The following is a 23719-nucleotide window of genomic DNA, read 5'->3' as shown; positions in this document are numbered from 1 at the left end:
CTTAAAAAGTCAGAAGATAGAAGTAGAATAGAGATGATACTTACTTCACCGCACCATATCCAATTGCCTCTGCTGTTTGGTCCAGCTCCTCTGGTGTCCATTCTTTGTCCTTGGCTAGAGCTGAGTGGACAACATATAAAAGGATGAATAAGAACACAACAAGTTAATTGTTCAACAATTCAAAAAACGTAGAGAGTGATGACATAAAGTTAGATACCACGCTCAATAAGGGCAGCTTTACTGCGAGTCTTGGCCTCATCTAGCAAATCAGCTAGAGGGACTATTTCTCTATCACGATTTCTAAACCGCTTGCCATCTTCCCCCTTGACTACACCAAATTTAACATGGCTAACCCTAGGGTAAGTTTCATCATTGTCTGGAAGCCAATCCACTTGTCTGGCAGCCTGATTCAGAGTGACAAGATAACCACGATTAATGACAGTTTAAACCAAAACAGAGCATTTCACAAGTCGTAAACTATCTATTCATCAAACCTACTTTGAAGAATCTGTCAAAGTGCTCCTGCTGGCCAGCATCGGTCACATAAATAATCCACTCAGCTTTCTCTTTATTCAGTCGATACCTAGACCAAGCAGATTCTTGCATCAGCATACAAACTCATTGAACAATATTTTAGAAGCTACACTTAAGAAAATACAGACACCAAAAGTCTTAACAGATGAGATATATTTTCCAAAGATTGCTAACTAAGATAATTAACAGGAAGATAACTCACCAAAGAGCAGCAAGATCTGTTGTGTCATAGGTAAAACCACCATCACTCTTTACAAGCATGCATGGGGTCTTGAAGTCTTTGATGAACATCACTTGGGCACCATCACTTTCTTCTACCAAACCCTTGCTATTCAGTTCCTCGATCATCTTAGCAATATAAGGTTTGTAAAAGCTTTCTCCCTGTCATGAAATAATGTAATGTTCATTACCAATCCATCTATTTTTCCATCCTGCCTCGAATCATATTAGTATATATATGTCCAGCTATGCCTTTACCTTTTCTTCAAGCTCAACTCGAAGGCGTTGATAAATCTCAGCATAATCCTTACGACTGATTTCACAAAGTTTTTTCCAAGTCTTGTGGTATACAGGATCTTCACCCTGCACAGAACAAACGTAAATAACTAAAGGCAGCTGCATATTGACTTATTGAGACACTGCCAAACACAAAAATACACCAGTGATTCAGGTTAGGAGATTAGTAAAAGTTAGTTACCTGTAGACGGACAACGGCCTTTTGTGCCTTTTGCTTAAATTCTGGATCCGCATCAAACTTCATTTTTGATGGTTTGTATAACGCCTATAAGATGAAATCTCAAAATTAGACACTGAATTGCTTTGGCTCTTCACATAATAAAGCATAGTATGTCAATATTGGTACATAAGGAAGAACTGCAAAAAAGGCTGACCTGAATATTTTCAATTGCTGTCTCTGTCGCACTATCTGGAAATTTCTCAAAGAGGTACTCAATCAACATGCCAAACTGCAAAATAAAAGCAGCTATTATGTCTCTGATAAATATTGGAATACCAAACACTACAACAAGACTTGGTTTCAAGGTCTTGATTAGAAATCAGTTCAAAGAGCAGAAAATGGTAGCTACCTGTGTTCCCCAGTCACCAACATGGTTTCTGCGCAGAACTTCCACATTAGAGTACTCAAGCATACGAGCAATGGTGTCACCGATGATAGTTGACCTTAGATGGCCAACATGCATTTTCTTTGCAATGTTTGGAGAGGAAAAATCAACTACAGCTGTCTTAACCGGAAGAGTAGGCGCCCATGTCTCAATCCCATTGATAAGCATATTTTCAATGCTCTGCAGAAATGATTAGAACAAAAACAATGATGTTAAATATACGAAGACTAGTGAATGAGTACACAAAAGTGAGGAATAAAACATGAACGCTGATGATCATCACCTTAGCCATCCATTTAGCTGAGAGTATAACATTAACGTATCCAGGTTGAGCTACAGAGCATGATTCCACCATATCACAAGTAGGGAGATTTGTAACAAGGGCCTAACAAATTTCAAAATTATGATAAGAATCAAAAACAAAAAAGACAGGAAATTTTCTAAAGACCAAACAAAAACCAAACCTGTGCAATAGCTAAAGGACGAGTAAACTCAGTTCCCTTTCCTTTAACTTTGGACCATAGTCCCATTGCATTGTTACTGCAAACAAAACAAACAATACATGATACATGAGACAGAAAAAAAACAAAAAGATTGGAACTTTATATATCGATTCAAGAGGAAGCAAGCAAATACCATTGGTAATCTTCAAATTTCCCAACCTCAACCAAGGGCTTAACACTAGGTTCATCTGGAACCGTTAATTTCAGAGAGGTATCAAAGAGCTTAACCAGTTAACCAGTTGCTGTTTCAGATTTCCCATAAATTCTTCTTCTTCCTCCTGTCGATCACACCAATCAAAAATCAACAGGGTATATCTAATTTTGAATTTCACTTGGATTCAAAACAGAACTGTACTAATCACTTACAGCTGCCACCATGGTTGCCAAAGCAAATCTCCAAAGCCTTGCTTCTCAAATCCGAGAGTCTGGTTTACAGAACCACGAAATCCAGATCGGGACGTGATGAGAGTCTCTAACCTGTAGGGCTTATAAGGAAGAACAGAGGAATTTACCAGTGACGTGATGGAAACGCGAAAGCCCCTCTGCAAGAAGAAAAAAGATCAGACGGACAATTATGGTTTCGTTTAACCTATATACGGTTGAAAGGCGGCTTTAGTTTGACAAAAATATATATATATATATATATATATATATATATATATATATATACGGTTGAAAAGGCAAATTCCCAATTTTTCTGTTTTTTAATATTGCCAATTTCAAAATTGCAAAATTCTATTCGATTAAATATCTCATGTTATTTGTATCAATAAGATGTTGACATATGTCAATTATAAATTTACTAAAACATTAAAAAAACTAAAAAATAAAAAATAAAAGTTCTATCATTATTGTAAAAAGGAAATCCACTAACTATCATTATTTGTTAATTTTTTTTTTTAATATTTTAATTTAATTAAGGTTGTAATATTTTTAGATTTTTGTTATATTAGTTACTTTTTGTTCATAAAGTTGAAATTCAAATATAGTTAATTTTAATTAAATCTAAAAATATTTCAAATTTAATTAAATTAAAATATTAAAAAGAAAGAATTAAATATCATTGATAGTTAAATTAAAATATGACAACTTTAATTAAATTAAAATATTAAAAATAAATAATTAACTATCATTGATAATTAAATTAAAATATTAAAAAGAAAGAATCAACTTGATATAATAAAAATTAACTATCTTTGAATTTCTCAAATTTTAGTTGGTTGGTCATAAACTCATTGCAATCGTGTAAATATTTTTTTTCTTTTTATCCACAATATTTTTTTAGTAAAAAAGTTTAAAGAAATATTTTAGTGGTTATACAAACTGTCACAAACAAATCTTAGTGGTGAAAACGAACTACGTCAAGTTGAAAGTAAATGAACAAAAATTGGTTTAATTTGTTCACATTCATTTTATATGTGGTGATAAGAGCAAACTTTAACAATAAAATATTTTTGGATGTAAGAACATTTTTTAGTGGTAAAACATAAAGTAAAATTGTACGTGGATTCTAATAAGATGATGTTTTGACGGGTTATCTCCATGTAAAACATGAATAAGTTGCGGAACGTTTTTGAAATTTGACAGTATTGGTCTTTGATTGACTAGCTACTCCTCTGCTTGGTCCTGGTTTGACCTACTGTAATAATATTTGTAATGATTAATGTTTGAAAAACGTTTTGATGACTGATAATATAGATTTAGATTATTATAATAATTGTAATAATATTTTTAAAATATAAAACTATAAATTAGTGTATTAAAGTAAAATTTTTTTATCTCTAATTAAAAATATTTATATATTTATTTTAGATAATATATTTTATTTACAATAAATATTAATATATTCTTTCAAAATTTTATTTTATTCCTTCTATCCCTAAAAGATTGATGTTGTAGATAAAAAAAAAAAAAAATTTTTTACTTTATGTTTTTTTCTTTATGTTATTAATTTAATAGTTTATATTTTCTCTATCTACTCAAAAGTAATTATAAATTAATTTATAAATACAAATTAAATTGTTTTTTATATGTGTGATAATGTGAAAACATCAATCTATTAGGGACATAAAGAGTAGCAGACTAAAATAACAAATAAGCCGATATATATGATCAGACGTCACTTTTATTATAATAAGAAATGACTATGATTTTATTTTTGATATCGTGTCAAGATATCAACGATTATTTATCCTGGTATAAAAATCCGGATGATAAAATTGATCATCAATTTTACTTTTGTTTTTCTGTTCATTGTCCTCATATGCAACATTATTGATGATGTCTAGTCTAGTTATGGAAGGATATAATAGGTACACACACAAAAAGGTCCATTGATGAAAAAGATGTAAGCAAATCGTTGACAACAAAAAAGAAGATTTTAATAAAAATGAATTTTTAGAAGTATATTCAGCCAAAAACTTTCCAAATTAATCATCGAAGTAAAGACATATTTATATATAGTAAGAGTAAAGAAAACATATGAATGGTGTAGAAAAGTTTTGATTTCGTCAAGACTTTTCATTCGAAACTTTTTCTCACAATCATATGTTCTGAGTGTTGTCGCTGAAAAAGGAATGTATATCCATTTACCAAAAAAAAAAACAGAATTTCTCCATACCTCACAAAGATATGTTAAATTAATAAAGTTTCAATTAAACTATTTAAAACACCTTTACAGCTTTTACTTGTGTAGATTTCCTTGAAACGAACGGACATGTGGATTCAACTTTGATGCCCTGATACTTGGGTAATCTTCTATATCTAACAACTACCAGTAAAGGAGCTTGTTTATCTTTCCTTTGATAAAGAAGTATACGATCGGGCTTAACTTGTTAATAAGTGTGAAAGAGCTTAGTTATACAATGTCATTTTTTTACATATGTCAATATGATATAGTATGATTTAAAGCAAAATTAATTCGAAATGTTAGACTCAAAGCCTGTCCATTGTAATGTAATGCCTAAAGCAAAATAAAATGATGTCCAAAAAAATTTTACACAAAAGAAAACAAAAAATTATTTTTGAAAATGAGTTTCTTAGCAAGAATTAAAAAAGAGAAAAAATAGTATCCAAAAAAAATTAGAATAACTAGATTTTAAAATGAGAAACCAAACATAGAAACAAAAAATTCAAATCAAAACATCAACAGAAAATAACAGTTTATCATCACTTTCAATATAATTTATAATCTTTAATTTTTAAAACTTAAGATAAAATAAGACATAATTGAGATAAGAAGAAAAATTAACAAATATTGAACTAAGATAAAGAGAAAGAGATGGTGGGGAAGATTAAGAAGATTAAATTGTATCTATGTGAGAGAAACAAGCAAGATACAATTTACCAGTACGATTCGAACACTCAATGTGAGAGAAACAAGTAAGACAAATAACCACTACACTACCAAATATTTCTTGAACTGATGCCCTCTAAACAGTTTATATAATCTGCTGCCTAAAGCAGCTGCTTGTTGGGCTTCTGCTCCGGAACGGCTCTAGACTCGTCATAAGCATATTTTGAACCTGATATCATCATATAACTTTTATAAAATGCACTTTTGATAGCCTAAAATAGTTGACTAAACAACGTGGGATAAGTCGGAAAAAAAACTTATTTACATATATATTTTTGTAAAGTTTTAATTTATAAGTTACATCTAACCAGTTCTATCATGTAAGCCAAAACGCTATTAATTGTGGATATATATTTTTATACTGTAAATTTAATATGACCAAATTTTAAGGGAGAGAATAACTTGTAGAAGTGTACAACCGCTTAGCCGTAAAAAAAAGTTGTACAATACGATTTCATATAGTACTTTTTGTTCCTTCAATCTCTTTCCCTGCCTTTATAGATTGTTTTTTCTATCTATGTCGTCTCTTTAGTGATCACCAATAGAAACAACAAAAAAACAATCGTAATTCAAGTTTTTAGTAAACAATTAGGAACCAGTTTGTTTTAGATGTCTGACTTATGGCAGTATAACATTTACTATTATTGACAACAAACCCAAAGAAACAAAAACTTTTTTTGGACAAATATTATATTCAAATTTAGATATTGATAGGCTTGCCCTCGTTCTTTGCCTATAAATTTGACATGATCCATTCCTTCAAACAAAAACCAAACCAGTAAGAAAAACAAAAACACACAATGACAAGAGAAGTTTTCTCCAACGTTGGACTTTGGTTATTATTCACATTACTTATTGGTAACTATGTCGTCGATCTTGAAGCCTCGCACCATGTCTACGAGAGACTTTCCCAAAGCACTAACACCGAATCTCCTTCCGTAAACCAGCGCTACCGGACCGGTTTCCATTTTCAACCCCCAAAAAATTGGATGAACGGTATGACTAACTAAAATGCCATATCAACCTCAATCTCAATGCCAAAATATTGTTTTTATCATTTGTCTCGTGTATTTCTTTTCGTTTTGGTTCATACCTTGGACAATTTGGATTGATCTTTGGTCGTGAGCAGATCCTAATGGTAAGATTTTTTTTCCTCTACTTCTCTACATTTTTAAAACTTTTAGTCAAATCTTCATATCCAGTAGACAGATCATTTCCCTAGAAACTCGTTTTTTTATTGTTTTCTAAAACATTAATTACATCAATAGGTCAGCAACTCAGCATACCAACTGTATATTAGATTTTTCTAATGTATTGGTCGACCATATGTTACGCTGCACGTTCCTTTTACAATATCCATATGATTAATAAAATATGCACATATTTTTAAACTTACACAGGGCCTATGATATACAAAGGAATATATCATCTTTTCTACCAATGGAACCCCAAGGGAGCCGTGTGGGGTAACATAGTGTGGGCTCATTCCACATCAACAGACTTAGTTAACTGGGATCCACATCCTCCAGCTATCTTCCCATCTGAACCATTCGACATCAACGGATGCTGGTCCGGTTCAGTTACAATTCTCCCCAACGGTAAACCGGTTATCCTCTATACCGGAATTGACCCCAAGAACCAACAGGTCCAAAACATAGCCGAACCTAAGAATCTCTCCGATCCTTATCTCCGTGAATGGACTAAGTCTACGTTAAATCCTTTGATGGCTCCTGACGCCGTTAACGGAATCAACGCCAGCTCGTTCCGTGACCCAACCACCGCTTGGCTAGGCGAAGACAAGAAATGGAGAGTGATCATCGGAAGCAAGATCAACCGTCGTGGGTTAGCGATCACTTACACGAGCAAAGACTTTCTAAAATGGGAAAAATCTCCTGAGCCATTGCACTACGACGACGGAAGTGGTATGTGGGAATGTCCTGATTTTTTCCCGGTGACGAGGTCCGGTTCTAAAGGCGTGGAAACGTCTTCGTTTGGTGAACCTAATGAGATTAAGCACGTGTTGAAAGTAAGCTTGGACGATACGAAACATGACTACTACACGATCGGTACGTACGACCGGGTTAAAGACAAATTCGTACCGGACAGTGGTTTTAAAATGGACGGTACGGCTCCTAGATACGATTACGGGAAGTATTACGCGTCGAAAACGTTTTATGACTCGGGAAAGAACCGGAGAATCTTGTGGGGTTGGACTAACGAGTCATCGTCGGTTGAGGATGATGTTGAGAAAGGCTGGTCCGGTATTCAGGTAATTATTTTGATAATAAAAATTCATTTATTGATGAAGTAAAGTAAATATAATATTGAATCAAATTTTCGTTTCTTTCTTGATTAGACGATTCCGAGAAAAATATGGCTTGATCGATCAGGGAAACAATTAATTCAGTGGCCCGTTAGGGAAGTTAAAGGATTACGTACGAAAGAAGTCAAAAACTTACGCAACGAAGTTCTAAAGTCTGGATCTAGGCTTGAAGTCTCTGGTGTGACAGCTGCACAGGTTTGATTATTAAAAAAAAATTAAAACAACATTGGTATGAGAAAATTAGGTTTTTGACAGTAGTCTTGTGATCGTACAGGCGGATGTGGAGGTTTTATTCAAAGTAAGAGACTTGGAGAAAGCGGATGTGATAGACCCAAGTTGGACCGATCCGCAGTTGATTTGTAGTCAGATGAATGTGTCGGCTAAGTCTAGTTTTGGTCCATTCGGTTTGATGGTTCTCGCATCTAAGAACTTGGAAGAGTACACATCTGTTTATTTTAGAATCTTCAAAGCCCGTCAAAACAGCGGTAAATTCGTCGTGGTCATGTGCAGTGACCAAAGCAGGTACGTTTCTTTGATTAAAGATCCCGATTAAGTACATTAATTTAGATAGTCTTTTGTCACAAATGTTTATATTATATTTCCAACAGGACTCACATATATATAGATCTAAAACTGGGTTCCATTTGAAAATATTAAATAAATATCCAAAACCTGACTTTTATTTTTTTGGACTTGTTGGTGATGTGGAATTGGGACAGATCTTCACTGGAGAAAGATAATGACAAAACGACTTACGGAGCTTTTGTGGATATTAATCCTTACCAACCAATACCTCTCAGAGCCTTGGTAATTAAGTCTCAATTTTACACATATTTAGCTGTATATAAAAATTTATACTTTATGTTTTCATTTAAGAAAATATTAATAAGGCATGCAAATATTTAAAAACCTTCCTTTTTGGGAATATTCTTTGAAAATACCATGAAAATAATTAAGAAATTTTATTCATTATAATAACTGATCAAAACCTTATAATGTTGCAATGATTTAATACCAGAATCAAAGGGAATATTTTGATTGCAGATTGTTTTTTATTTATTTTAAGTGTATGTTATATGGTGTTGTTGTAGATTGATCAGTCAGTAGTGGAGAGCTTCGGTGGAAAGGGGAGAGCATGCATTACCTCAAGAGTGTATCCAAAATTGGCAATAGGGAAAAGTTCACATCTCTTTGTTTTTAATTATGGATCTCAAAGTGTTGATGCCTTAAACCTAAACGCTTGGAGCATGAACTCTGCCCAAATCAGTTGATCACGTACGGCGGATATAGATACACATGTTTTTGGTGAATGATATAGATACACATGTTAATTAAACCATATACCTATATGTATATATATATCTCCATTTATTGAACATTTATATGAGTTCATTTTGGAGGGATCTTATATATGGTCCACTTTGTTTGGTTGTCAAAAAAGGCTATATATATATGACATTTTATTTGACTTATTATTATAGTATCGTTTTCACTGTGTAAAAAACTACAATTCTGTTGTCGGTAGTCAAACCTGTTCAATGGCTAAATGACGAGTGAACTGAGTACCCTTTCCTTTAACTTTGGACCATAGTCCCATTGCATTGTTACTGCAAACAAAACAAACAATACATGAGAAAACAAAACACAAAAAGATCGGAACTTTATAAATTGATTCAGGAGGAAGCAAGCAATTACCATTGGTAGTCTTCAAATTTCCCAACCTCAACCAATGGTTTAACACTAGGTTCATCTGGAACAGTTAATTTCAGAGAAGCGTCAAAGAGCTTAGCCAGTTGTTGTTTCAGATTTCCCATGGATGTTTCTTCTTCCTTCTGTCGTGACACCATTCAAAAAATCATCAGGGTACATCTAATTTTGAATTTCACTTGGATTCAAAACAGAACTGTACTAATCACTTACAGCTGCCACCATGGTTGCCAAAGCAAATCTCCAAAGCCATGCTTCTCAAATCAGAGAGTCTGGTTTAAAGAACCACGAAATCCAAATCCGTACATGATGAGAATCTCTAATATGTAGGGCTTAACGGAAGAACAGAAGAGTTTACCAGTGACGTGATGGAAACGCAAAAGCCCCTTTGAAAAGGGCAAATTCCCAATATGCCAGGGACGAATTTCAAAATTGCAAAATTCTATTCAATTAAGTATAAGTTAGAAAGAAGAAAAAAATTTAGAAATTGATATATGCTGATATGCAAAACAATTTAACCCTTCACCAAATATCATTCCCAAAATTGGTCTTATGAGAATTTATATATTTTTTTAAATTACTTTTTTTTTTTTTGAATGAATGTAAAATTTTATTCATCAAAAAAACATTTTCTTTGCAATGAATGTAACGTTTTTGAGGGTAGACAAACTTAAGGACACTGAAATTAACCTTATGTTATGGTGGAGAACCAAAGCATTATGATATCTTCATAGTCACGGTGGCCAGTGTTCAATAGGAGAAGAAGTTTGTTCTGAATGGTCATGTCGATCCGTTGGCCTAGTCGATGTGCAGAAAGGGGAACCTCGCATGCTTACGGCTGTTACGCTCAAGCCATAGGGAGTACACCGTGGCCTGTAAAGTGTATCGCAGAAGTAGCAGAGGAATATTTTCCATGGTGGAACATGAGATGAGTATCCTGATTTCGTCCCAATCCGTTGTCGAATGAGTGCCAAGTAAACCATTGGGAGCTTGCTCCAGATCTGATGAGAATACGGACACTGGAAAAAGATGTGATTTCTTGTTTCCAGTGGCACATTGCAGAGAGAACATGAGGAATCAAAACTTCCATTCTACTGTAATATATGATCGCCCGTTGAGAGTCTATTAAGCATTCCCAGCCATGTAATGAAAGCAAACTTTGGTGTAGCCTGAGAGAACCAAACACCCTTTGCCCAAGCACACGGTGGTTTTTCGGTACGCAGCTGGTTCCAGGTTTCCCTGGTCGAGAATTTAGGCTTGAAACCTGATCGCCATTTCCAAAGGTGCACATCAGTAGTGTGGGGCTGCTGTTTTAGTTTCACAGACACAATTTCTGATTCCACCCTGTTTAGAACATCCACTCTACGTCTCCTTGTTCTATGAGTTAGCATTACTGATGCCACAGTCTCATGCTTGGAGATGCCAAGATCAATAGTGCCTCTGTTGCCTAAGAGATCAAATAACGGACCCATTGAAGACCAACTGTCATACCAAAAAGAAGTGGTTTCGCCATTGCGTATTTCTTTGGAGTGGAAAGTTTTAGCTAAATCTCGGAGCTTAAGCAGTTTACGCCACATCCAAGAACCTTGATAAGGTGAGGCTTTAACATCCCAAAAAGAGTTGCTACGGATTAGATAAGTGTGAACCCACTGCCCCCATAGAGATGTTTTGGAGAGGAGGCGCCAAATGAGTTTAAGTCCGCAGACGGTGTTTATCTCTTTTAATGGTCATAAGCCGAGACCACCTTCACAGTGAGGCAAACAAACATCGAACCAAGAGACTTTTGCATTATGAGTCTTGAGATCAGGGCCGCTCCAGAGGAAAGCAGAGCAAAGTTTCTCAATTTCTTTCATGCATTAACTTGGCAACCGGAAAGCAGAGGACCAAAAGTTTGTAATGCTCATGAGAACCGACTTGATGAGTTGCAACCTTCCTCCATAAGACAGGAAACGACCTATTCAAGTACTAATTCTATGTCAGATCTTTGCTACCAGTGGGGAGTAATCTTGGCTCGACATTGCCTTGGTCAGGAGTGGCAAGCCAAGATAACGTACCGGTAGAGTACCAGCTTCTAAGGGGAAAGTTTCTTGGATTTCGGCTTGTACAACAGGGGTGATTCCCGCCATGTAAAGAGTAGACTTCTCGAGACTAATCTTCAAGCCTGAATATTTGGCAAACTCATCGAAAATTTGAGTCACACCTTCTATAGAGCGCTTAGTACCATCAGCGAAAACCATGAGATCATCTGCGAAACAGAGGTGAGTGAGGTTCAGATTTTGGCAGCGTGGGTGGTAGGCGAATCGATTCTCTGCAGCCGCTTTATTGATCAAATGTGAGAGGACATTCATGCAAATGACGAACAGATATGGGGAGAGGGAACATCCCTGTCGCAATCCTCGCGTACTGCCGAAAAAAACCCGCAAGCTCACCTTTGACTTGAACCGAGAATGTAGCTGTGGAAATGCAGAGTCGTATCCAATGACTGAGTCAAATGCTTTAGAGATGTCTATCTTCATAGTACAGCAGTGAGAAATGTCCTCTTTGTGATAATCCTTGACCAGCTCTGATGCTAATATGACATTTTCCATGAGTAATCTGTCCTTAACAAAGGTGGTTTGATTCGAAGAGATGATAGCAGAACTTTAAGGCGGTTGGCAAGGATCTTAGAAATCACTTTATATATGACATTACAACAAGCTATGGGCCTGTAATCCTTCATAACTCTGGTATCTTCTTTTTTAGGGATCAAAACTAGAATGGTAGTGTTAACACCCTTTGGTAGAAATCCTTTCTTGAAGAACGACTGAACAGCCACCGTGAAGTCATTGCCAATGATAGGCCATGCAGTTTTGTAGAATTCACTCGAATATCCATCTGGTCCTGGACTCTTATTAGCTGGCATAGAGAAGAGAACCTTGCTTATCTCCTCACCCGTAACCTCACATATCAACATGGCAGAAATACTGTCACTACACCGAAACGTCAACAAAGATGCTAGAGAATCAACAGTAGCACCTTCATAACCATCTGGCATTTGGCCTAGAAAATCCGCAAAGAAACCAGCCGCCTCCTTTTTAATAGCATCTTGTGTGCTCGCCACTGATCCGTCAACATAGTGAATCTCTCGGATCGAATTATGAGTTTCACGAATCTTAGCAGCATTATGAAAAACACGGTTATTCTGATCCCCTACTTGTAACCAGTGAAGCTTTGACCGCTGTTTCAAGAAGTTTTCTTCAAGCTCGGAGATAAACTGCCAGTGTGCAAAAGCAGCTGCCTCCGCTTGTACAACAGCAACAGTCGGGTGTGTTAGAGTGTCAGCTTGCTTAGCACACAAATACGCATGCGCTTCTCGTGATCTCTTGACCAGATCCCCCAAGCGATCCTTAGTCAAGGTTCGAATGCCCTGCTTCCACCTTTTAAGTTTCTTTTGAAACCTGAATAGTGCAGAGGTGGAAAGAAAAAGTGGTGTAGTGTTGTCCCAGTAATCCTTGACCAAAGGCAAAAACTCTGACAAAGTAGCAACTGAGTTTACAAACTTGAATGATTTTTTAAGAGCAGGCGACCCCACATCCAACTGGAGTCTACTTCAAATGTGATCAGAGCATCCTTTTGCCTCATAGACACAATATGCACGTGGGAAACGATGGAGCCAGACATCATTTATGAACACTCGATCAAGTTTCTTGCAGATTAAACCATCAGCCCTTTTGTTACACCAAGTGAAAAGTGGTCCATGAGACCCCATATCAGTCAAATTACAGTGAGAAACCACCGCCTGAAACTCACACAGTCCCGGTGGCAAAACAGATGAAGTATGGTAGTCAGAATGCTCCTCTCAGTCAAGAATTTCGTTAAAATCTCCCATTAAGAGCCATGCCTTATTGCGAAAAAGCGGAGAGTCTTGGTGGTTTCGCATATGCTCCCATAGACTTCGTCTTTCTTCTATTGTATTATGTGCATAGATAAAAGAACAAAAAAACTCCTATGTTTCACCTTGCAACAAAATAGAGCATGTAACAACCTGATCACTCTTGAAAACCGGTGTGAGTCGAACATTAGGTCTCCAAAGCACCCAAATTCGACCTAAACGATTATATTCATAATTTGCTAGAAAAGACCAATTTCGAAAAACATAAGATACAACTCTATCTGCTTTCTTTTCCTTGACTCTTGTCTCCAATAAGCAGCCAAATTGCATGTCCGGATTACTTGTCCATTCTCGAACTATGGAATGTTTGATATTTTTGTTGAAGTCGCGAACATTCCATGAGAAGCTCATCATTTAAAATCTGCGTTGAAGAAGCTGCTTCTTAGAAGCAACCGAGGTGGTATCTTTAGTTGCTAGTGTAGAAACTTCTCCTCCCTTCCTTTGCTGTCTTTGAGAGATACGTGCCGAGGGAGGTCGTCCCCCCTTTCCAGCATATGTAGTCTCAGATACTGCAGAGCGTTTATCTTGAACTTTCTAAGTCTCATCTGCCGTATCAGCAGTCTCTGACGGCTCAACATCATCATCCACTGCTACTTCTTCAACCTCACTAAGTTCACCCTCCTTTTCTTCCTCAGTATTGAGGACTGCAAATTTTGATGCTGATATAATAGAAGCCTGATCCATTTCGGCAGCAAGTTGTTTTGAAGGACTACGACTCATTTTTGATGGTGAGATAGTAGACCACTCAGCCAAGTCCGTCTGATCATCAGTAGCACCCACTCCGGAATCAGAGGCCACATGTGCCAATTGCTTCCCCACTAATGAAGCATTGGCAGTGGTGTGCACCAACTCCTCAACAGCAGAACCTTTTGAAGCTGGAGTTGCTTCTTTCACCCCGTCATGGAGTTGGACTGTTTCAGATGCAGTTGCACTGACCCCACTAGTCGCATTTACTTCACATCGGCCTGCCAAATGCCCCCACTTCTCACAAACAGAGCAACGCAGTGGCAACCAGGGATAATGAAAGTCAACAGAGAAGTCAGAACCGTTTTTAGAGTAGCAAATGCTTTTAGGTGGTTCTTTCGTAAGATCAACATTGACAAAAACCTTTGCCACATCAAAGTTTAAACATGCCAATGTTTCAGGATGCAGCCGTACAGGAGTACCTACCGCACTAGTGATAAAACTAAGTCCTTCCCAAGAAAACAGATGTAACGGAACCTTTTTCAGATGAACCCACATGGGGATTAACGTTTCCTCCGGTTGAGTCCTTTCAGTAATCGGAGACCACTTAGACACTACCATCGGCAATTCCGCTATATTCCACATACCTCGCTTGAGAATTCGAGCCCGCATAAGTGGATTAGAAACCTTAAACCGCAAAGTAGTTGCGTTAACTTCATAGACATCAATCGTTTTATACTCTGCACTTTGTTTCCAGATCTTGTTCAAAATAACATGTACTTTGCCAACATGTGGAGCAGTATCCAAAAATTTACCGACAAGGAAATCCTCCCAAAGCGGCGTAACATGATTGAGTATTTCATCGGGGATCTCCACTGAAGTTTTCCCCTCTGAAACTTGTAGGTTGACATCAAACTTCTTCAGAACCTGCTTATTCTTAACCATCGAAAGCCATAACTCTTTCACTTTAGGACTAGAGTCCCCCAAGGAACCCACAATCCCCTCCGACATCCCTCTCCGAGCAGCCCAGCGGCGCCGGCAAGTAGCCTTGGCAACCACGAAACGAAAACCTTAATCGCCAAAAAAATCACCCTCTTGCCAAAACGCACCGTTTACAAAATCATCAATTATTGTTTTAAATTACACTAAGCAAAACTTTAGGTTTAGTAAAATCTTTTTTCATCTGGTACGGTCGAAGACACAATGACGAACCTTCCCCGAAAATTTGGAAAGGCCTGAACCGGCCATAAATCGAGTTTTTGGTTTCTTCTATACAAAAAGGAAAACGTCGTTGTTTGCAAAACTGTTCAGAGTCTTACGACTGTGAACGGCTGGATTTGCTTTTACATTTTCTCTATGTGGGCTTTAAGAAGAAGATCTATAGATTTGGACCCCAAGAAAAAAATAAAAAAGTCAAACAAAATCTCAACTGTTTCGTTCATATAGGAGCTGTATTATTTTCGTAGTATAACGAATAAGCCGATATGATCAGACGTCACCTTTTTATAATAAGAAGTGACTATAATTTTATCTTCGATATCGTGTCAAGATATCAACGATGATCCTGGTATCAAAATCCAGATGATAAAATTGATCATCAATTTGACTTCTTTTTAAATGTCCATTGTCCTTATATGCAACATTATTGATGATGTCGTCTAGTCTAGTTATATAGGTACACACACAAAAAGGTCCATTGATGAAAAAGATGTTAGCAAATCGTTGACGAAAAAAAAAAAAGATTTCAATAAAAATGAATTTTTAGAGAAAAAAAATCTAAGCTATAAAATCAGAGAGAAATATATTCAGCAAAAAAACTTTCCAAATTAATTGTCAAAGTAAAGACATATTTGTAAACAGTAACAGTAAAGAAAACATATGAATGATGTAGAAAAGTTATGATTTCGCCAAGACTTTTCCTTCGAAGACGTAAATTTTTCTCACAATCCTATCTCGCGAGTGTTGTCGCTGAAAAAGGGATGTATCATTTGTTATTATCCATTTACCAACAAAAAAAAACAAACAGAATTTCTCCATACCTCAAAAAGATATATCAATTAATAAAGTTACAACAAAGCTATTTGAAACACCTTTACAGCTTTTGCTTGTGTAAATTTTCTTGAAACTAACGGACATGTGGAGTCAACTTTGATTTGTCCTGATACTTGGGCAATCTCTATACACATAACAACCACCAGTAAAGGAGCTTGTTTATTTTTCCTAATAAATTTAGTATACGTGATTGCTTGTTAATAAGTGTGAAAGAGCTTGTTTATACAATGTCATTTTTTTCTTTGTCCAAACATAATTTTCCTAGTCAATTAGCAGTTCTCTATGATAAAGAGCACAAAACATGATATGGGTCTTCTTTAGGACTTTCCATTTCCATTCCTTCCTCTCTTTTTTCTTTCTAAATATATATTTCACCTAACAAATGTTTTAAATATTTTATCACAAAAAGACGCAATATTTTGGGTCCGCCAATTTTTATTAACGATATTTATACTTCCACATGGTTCGTATGGGATGGAAATACAAACAATTAATACGATACCTCAATTTAAAAAAACGTTATATTGTTATTGTTGTTGTGGTGAGATTTATAGTTGTCAATACAATATTAGGATTATGATACGATCGAGTTACCAACTATTTTTCTTATAATAGTAATCATTTTTATTGGATTAATAAATAATGATCTAAATTTTTATAATTGTAAATAAATCCTGTGGTGATGAAAACTGTCTCATACAATGGGTATTGGTGAAATTATCTCATACAATGGGTATATATTTGTTTAAGTAACTAAAAGCTGAAGCTTACAACTGGTATGCATGGTTTGTTTTTAGTAATGTCAAAATATAAAGTTTGTACAGAAATGTGAAGCATGATAGATACTACAAAGAGACAAAGGTAGGGTCCAAAATTTGACTTTTCCACTATAATATTCAAATATTTAATTACGTTTCCATTTAATCAAGTGTTTAATCTCCTCGCCTCGTGTATGGATTGGACGGATGGTGGAGAGTCGAGACACGTTCTTATTAACTCGGGTTGTTGACTTCTTGACGTCCGTGTAAAACATGAAATTCGCAATTTTATTAGTTATTATTTTTTTGCTGTTGATAATTTAGTTATATTGTTCTTATTATTAACATATACTTTTATATATATTAAGATGTCTCTTATCATTACCATCAATATACAGTTAATACACTTGTTCACCTTGCCTCGTCGCAATATGTCAATATGATATCATATATATGATTTAAAGACAAATTAATTCGAGATGTTAAGACTCGCTGATAAGCAAATTTGAACCCGATATAGTCACAACTTTTATAAACTGCACTTTTGATAGCCTAAATTAGTTGACTAACAACTTTCGGAAAAACTTATTTACAAATATCTTTTTGTAAAGTTATAACTTACAAGTTAGTAAGTTACATCTAACCAGTATTGTTTCTATATATCATGTAAATCAAAACGTTATTAATTGTGGATATATATTTTTACACTGTAAATTTGATATGACCAAAATTTTGGATAGATTATTACTTGTAGAAGTGTACAACCTTTTAGCCGTAAAAAATAAGTTGTACAATACGAGTTCGTATAGTACTTTTTGTTCCTTCAATCTATTTCCCTGCCTTTATTGATTGTTTTTTTTTTTTTTTCTATGTCGTCTCTTTAGTGATCACCAATAGAAACAAGAACAAAACTATCGTATTTCAAATTTTTAGTAAACAATTAGGAAACAACTTGTTTTAGTAGATGTCTGACTTATGGCAGTATAACATTTATTATTATTGACAATAAACCCAAAGAAACAACAACATTTATTGACAACTATAATATTCAAATTTAGATATTGACAGGCTTGCCCCTCGTCCTTTGCCTATAAATTTGACATGATCTTCATTCCTTCAAACATAAATCAAAACCAGTAAGAAAAACAAAAAAACACAATGACTAGAGAAGTTTGCTTCAACAATATTGGACTTTGGTTATTATTCACGTTACTTATTGGTAACTATGTCGTCGATCTTGAAGCCTCGCACCATGTCTACAAGAGACTTTCCCAAAGCACTAACATCGAATCTCCTTCCGTAAACCAGCGCTACCGGACCGGTTTCCATTTTCAACCCCCAAAAAATTGGATGAACGGTATGATCACTAACTAAAATGCCATATCGACCTCAATCTCAATGTCAAAATATTGTTTTCATCACTCTCTAACATTTGTCTTGTTTTTTTTTTTCGTTTTGGTTCGTGCTTGGACAAAATGGATTGATCTTTGGTCGTGAGCAGATCCTAATGGTAAGATTTGTTTTTTCTCTTCTTCTCCTACATTTTTTTATAACTTTTAGTCAACTCTTCATATCCAATAGACAGATCATTTTCCCTAGGAACTCGTATTTTTATTATTTTTTAAAACATTGATTACATCAATAGGTCAGCATACCAACCGTATATTATATTTTTCTAATGCATTGGTCGACCTTATGTTACGCTGCACGTTCCTTTTATAATATCCATATGATTAATAAAATATGCACATATTTTTAAACTTACGCAGGGCCTATGATATACAAAGGAATATATCATCTTTTCTACCAATGGAACCCCAAGGGAGCCGTGTGGGGTAACATAGTGTGGGCTCATTCCACATCAACAGACTTAGTTAACTGGGATCCACATCCTCCAGCTATCTTCCCATCTGAACCATTCGACATCAACGGATGCTGGTCCGGTTCAGTTACAATTCTCCCCAATGGCAAACCGGTTATCCTCTATACCGGAATTGACCCCAAGAACCAACAGGTCCAAAACATAGCCGAACCTAAGAATCTCTCCGATCCTTATCTCCGAGAATGGACAAAGTCTACGTTAAATCCTTTGATGGCTCCTGACGCCGTTAACGGTATCAACGCCAGCTCGTTCCGTGACCCAACCACCGCGTGGTTAGGTCACGACAAGAAATGGAGAGTGATCATCGGAAGCAAGATCCACCGTTGTGGGCTAGCGATCACTTACACGAGCAAAGACTTTCTAAAATGGGAAAAATCCCCCGAGCCGTTGCACTACGACGACGGAAGTGGTATGTGGGAATGCCCTGATTTTTTCCCGGTGACGAGGTCCGGTTCTAAAGGCGTGGAAACGTCTTCGTTTGGTGAACCTAATGAGATTTTAAAGCACGTGTTGAAAATAAGCTTGGACGATACGAAACATGACTACTACACGATCGGTACGTACGACCGGGTGAAAGACAAATTCGTACCGGACAGTGGTTTTAAGATGGACGGTACGGCTCCCAGATACGATTACGGGAAGTATTACGCGTCGAAAACGTTTTATGACTCGGCCAAGAACCGGAGAATCTTGTGGGGTTGGACTAACGAGTCATCGTCCGTTGAGGATGATGTTGAGAAAGGCTGGTCCGGTATTCAGGTAATCATTTTTATGATGAGATTCATTTATTGATGAAGTACAGTGAATCTAATTTGTTAGATATTGAATCAAATGTTTTCGTTTCTTCCTTGATTAGACGATTCCGAGAAAAATATGGCTTTATCGATCAGGGAAACAATTAATTCAGTGGCCGGTTAGGGAAGTTGAAAGATTACGTACGAAAGAAGTCAAAAACTTACGCAACAAAGTACTAAAGTCTGGATCTAGGCTTGAAGTTTATGGTGTGACAGCTGCACAGGTTTGATTATAAATATTTTTTCAAAACATATATTGTTATGAGAAAACTAGGTTTCAAAAAAAGTCATGTGATTGTACAGGCTGATGTGGAGGTTTTATTCAAAGTGAGAGACTTGGAGAAAGCGGATGTGATAGACCCAAGTTGGACCGATCCGCAGTTGATTTGTAGTCAGATGAATGTGTCGGTTAAGTCTAGTTTTGGTCCATTCGGTTTGATGGTTCTCGCATCTAAGAACTTGGAAGAGTACACATCTGTTTATTTTAGAATCTTCAAAGCCCGTCAAAACAGCGGTAAATTCGTCGTGGTCATGTGCAGTGACCAAAGCAGGTACGTTTCTTTGATTAAAGATCCCGATTAAGTGCATTAATTTAGATAGTCTTTTGTCACAAATATTTATATTATATTTCCAACAGGACTCGCATATATAGATCTAAAACTGGGTTCCATTTGAAAATATTAAATAAATATCCAAAACCTGACTTTTATTTTTTTGGACTTGTTGGTGATGTGGAATTGGGACAGATCTTCACTGGAGAAAGATAATGACAAAACGACTTACGGAGCTTTTGTGGATATTAATCCTTACCAACCAATACCTCTCAGAGCCTTGGTAATTAAGTCTCCATTAATTTTACACATAATTTAGCTGTATTACAAATTTATACTTTATGTTTACATTATGAAAATATTAAGAAGGCATGCAAATATACAAAAAAAAAAAAAAAGAACAAAATTTCTTTTTTTTGGGATTATTCTTTGAAAAAACCATGAGTATAATTATGAGATCTTATTCATAACATAGTACTAATTAATAACTGATCATAACATTATAATGTTGCAGTTGTTTTATACCAGAATCAAGGGGAATATTTTGATTGTAGATTTGCTTCTTACGTGTATGCTATATGTTGTTGTAGATTGATCATTCAGTAGTGGAGAGTTTCGGTGGAAAGGGGAGAGCATGCATTACCTCAAGAGTGTATCCAAAATTGGCAATAGGGAAAAGTTCACATCTCTTTGCTTTTAATTATGGATCTCAAAGTGTTGATGTCTTAAACCTAAACGCTTGGAGCATGAACTCTGCCCAAATCAGTTGATCACGTACGGCGGAGATAGATACACGATGTTAAAACACACACGTATATGCATATCTCCATTTATTGAACATTTATATGAGTTGATTTAGGAGAGATCTTCTTATATGGTCCACTTTGTTTGGTTGTCAAAAAAGGCTATATGTATATGACATTTTATTTGACTTATTATAATATTGTTTTCACTGTATAAAAAAAAGACTTAATTGGTAAAGTAGACACTTTTTCAACAAATAATTTAAAAAATAGACATTTTTTAAAACAAATTTGAGAAATATGCACTTTTCTCTTTCCACTCGAATGGAAAGCTCTATTAGATAGGCATTTAGAAAATGACATTTTTAACTTTTGTTTATTTCTTGAAGTATCCACATAAAGACAAATTTGCATAAAGACAAATTTATTTTAAAACTGAACCTAATAAAAATCAGCTCAATAACAAATGTATGTTTTAATAATTGATGAATTTTATACATTTTATTTTTTAGACATGACCAAAATAATAACCTAAATAAAAAAAATTATCTTTATAAATAAATAAATTTTTTTTTTTAATGGATTTATGTGTGTTTGAATTTTAGATGTGTGATTGATTTATCCTAAACAACACTAAAACATGTATTATGGATAATTATATCACACATTTCATAAACTTTCGAAAATATCATTATTAAACACATTACAATATTTTAAATTAATTTTTAGAAATTTCATAAACTGAAATTTCATAAACTTCCCTAAAATTTAAAATTTTTTTTTTTTAGTTTTGAATTCTCTATTTTATATTTAGGTTATAGTTTTGAAGAAATAGGGTTTAGTATTTAGAGTGTATGGTTTAGTTTTGAAAATTTATTTAGATGGTACACTAAACTCAGATGGTACACCAAACCTAGATAGTACACTAAACTCAGATGGTACACCCAACCCAGATTGTACACCAGAATTACAATATTTCACACATTACAATTTTTTAAGTTAGTTTTTAGATTTTTTTTATGTTTGTGTTTTTTATTATACATTTAGGGTATAATTTTAAAGGGATATGGTTTGGTATATAGATTGTAGGGTTTTCATTTTGAAATATTAATTAGACAGTACACTAAACCGATATGGTACACCAAACTTAGATGATAAACCAAATCTAAATGGTACACTAAACCTAGATGGTACACTAAATCCATATGGTATATTAGATCTAGATGATACACCAGATTCAGATGGTTTACCATATCTAAATGGTACACCAGATTCAGATAGTACACCAGAGTCAAATGGTATATACCAGAGTCAGATGGTACACCATAGCCAGATAGTACACTAGACCTAGATGATACACCAAACGTAAATGGTACACCAAAGATGGTATACCATACTTAAATGATACCCCAGATTCAGATGGTACACGAGATTCATATAGTACACCAGATCCATATGATACACTAGACTCAGATGGTACACTAGACTCCAATAGTACACCAGAGTCCGATGGTACACCAGAGTCCAATGATACACCAAAGTCAGATGGTACACCAAAGTCAGATGGTACACCAGACGTAGATGGTATACTAGACTCATATGGTACATCAGGCTCATATTGCACACCAAACATATATTGTACACTAAAACCAGATGGTACACTAAACCTATATGGTAAACCAAACCTAAGTTGTACACTAAACTCAGATTGTACACTTAAACCCAGATGGTAGACCAAAATAACATTATTTGACAAATTACAATATCTTAAAATAATTTTTGAAATTTTTTTTTTAGGTTTAGGTTCTTTATTTTACATTTAATGTATGATTTTAGGAGATAAGATTTTAGTATCTAAAGTTTATGATTAAATTTTAAAACTAAATTCTGTTTTTAATATTTTAGAGTGCTAAATTTTAAAATAAAAATTATTTGATGTTATTTGAAATAATTTTCCTAATTTAAGTGGAGTAGTGGACCATAAAACATTAATTTTTTTAATCCAATACCTCAAAATTGGGTCCTACATACACAAAATTTTATATCTTATTTCTTTTAAAATTAAGACCACAAATAAACCCTCTCTTTTATGACACACAATCATAGGTATATTGGTTTTTCTATTTGTTTTTGTCTTATACTTTCTCTCACAAATTCTCTATCTCACAAAAACTAAAATGTACATATTCTTTAAATTTTTAACAAAAACTCCCTATTTTTCCAATTACTTTTCAAAAACACTAATGGACTAAAAAAAAAACTACAATTTGATTGTCGGTAGTCAATATCTTCCAAGTGCCGACGAGGCGAATGTGATAATAGTGGACTTTATATGAATATATACAAGTAAATTTGAATACGATTTAACCCAAACAAAATAAATTAATGACAATGTACACATGTGAGGTAAGGTATATATACATGTATATGCAACATGCGTACGTTGAGTATAAGACCATTCTAGAATATAGGTTTTTAAACGAACACTTGTAAAAAAAATTTCTTCTTTTATGCCCAACGGCTAAAATTTCATTGTTGACTTTATTCCAAACATTATGTAAGCTTAACGATTGAACGAATTTATAACACTAGACATCACTAGTGAGTAGAGATGCCAACCTAATTTATTACAATGGAGTCTACTTTTATTCATCTAAACGGCACCACTTTAGGGTAAGCAACAACTTCACGTCAATGGATCGTCAACTAATTAAAACTCAATTAGTTGAGCGATCGAACCGTGCCTCTCGACCGTCCGATTTTCAACGGATACTAATCCAA

At 35.0% G+C, this 23719-nt stretch overlaps 3 protein-coding genes across 3 annotated transcripts in view; 2 read left to right on the top strand and 1 right to left on the bottom strand.

Annotated features, from left to right (window-relative positions):
• Window positions 1-2735, bottom strand: part of LOC104767493 (arginine--tRNA ligase, chloroplastic/mitochondrial-like) — a 5127-nt gene extending 2392 nt beyond the window's left edge. Inside the window, exons 1-12 of the mRNA XM_019240588.1 lie at window positions 2525-2735; window positions 2292-2436; window positions 2120-2195; window positions 1939-2040; window positions 1620-1835; window positions 1425-1499; window positions 1232-1315; window positions 1012-1116; window positions 737-915; window positions 499-583; window positions 218-404; window positions 45-114 (exon numbers count right to left, since the gene is read on the bottom strand). Coding sequence (XP_019096133.1) covers window positions 45-114; window positions 218-404; window positions 499-583; window positions 737-915; window positions 1012-1116; window positions 1232-1315; window positions 1425-1499; window positions 1620-1835; window positions 1939-2040; window positions 2120-2185 — 1169 coding nt within the window. The 5' untranslated portion in view covers window positions 2186-2195; window positions 2292-2436; window positions 2525-2735. The remainder of the gene's footprint in view (window positions 1-44; window positions 115-217; window positions 405-498; window positions 584-736; window positions 916-1011; window positions 1117-1231; window positions 1316-1424; window positions 1500-1619; window positions 1836-1938; window positions 2041-2119; window positions 2196-2291; window positions 2437-2524) is intronic.
• LOC104765175 (beta-fructofuranosidase, insoluble isoenzyme CWINV1-like) lies at window positions 6273-9279 on the top strand. The gene is made up of 7 exons (XM_010488853.2): window positions 6273-6509; window positions 6643-6651; window positions 6914-7782; window positions 7870-8031; window positions 8111-8358; window positions 8556-8643; window positions 8928-9279. The coding sequence occupies exons 1-7, from the start codon at window positions 6314-6316 to the stop codon at window positions 9105-9107; spliced, it is 1752 nt and encodes a 583-aa protein (XP_010487155.1). The 5' UTR covers window positions 6273-6313; the 3' UTR covers window positions 9108-9279.
• LOC104765174 (beta-fructofuranosidase, insoluble isoenzyme CWINV1-like) lies at window positions 18080-21176 on the top strand. Its single transcript, XM_010488852.1, has 7 exons — window positions 18080-18325; window positions 18470-18478; window positions 18738-19609; window positions 19707-19868; window positions 19948-20195; window positions 20391-20478; window positions 20786-21176. Exons 1-7 carry the CDS (start codon window positions 18127-18129, stop codon window positions 20963-20965), a joined length of 1758 nt encoding a protein of 585 aa, XP_010487154.1. The 5' UTR covers window positions 18080-18126; the 3' UTR covers window positions 20966-21176.

Source organism: Camelina sativa, chromosome 19 (genome assembly GCF_000633955.1).
Source record: "Camelina sativa cultivar DH55 chromosome 19, Cs, whole genome shotgun sequence".
Classification (NCBI taxonomy): domain Eukaryota; kingdom Viridiplantae; phylum Streptophyta; class Magnoliopsida; order Brassicales; family Brassicaceae; genus Camelina; species Camelina sativa.
The sequence above is the reverse complement of the archived record's forward strand: the minus strand, read 5'-3'. Positions and strand labels throughout refer to the sequence as shown.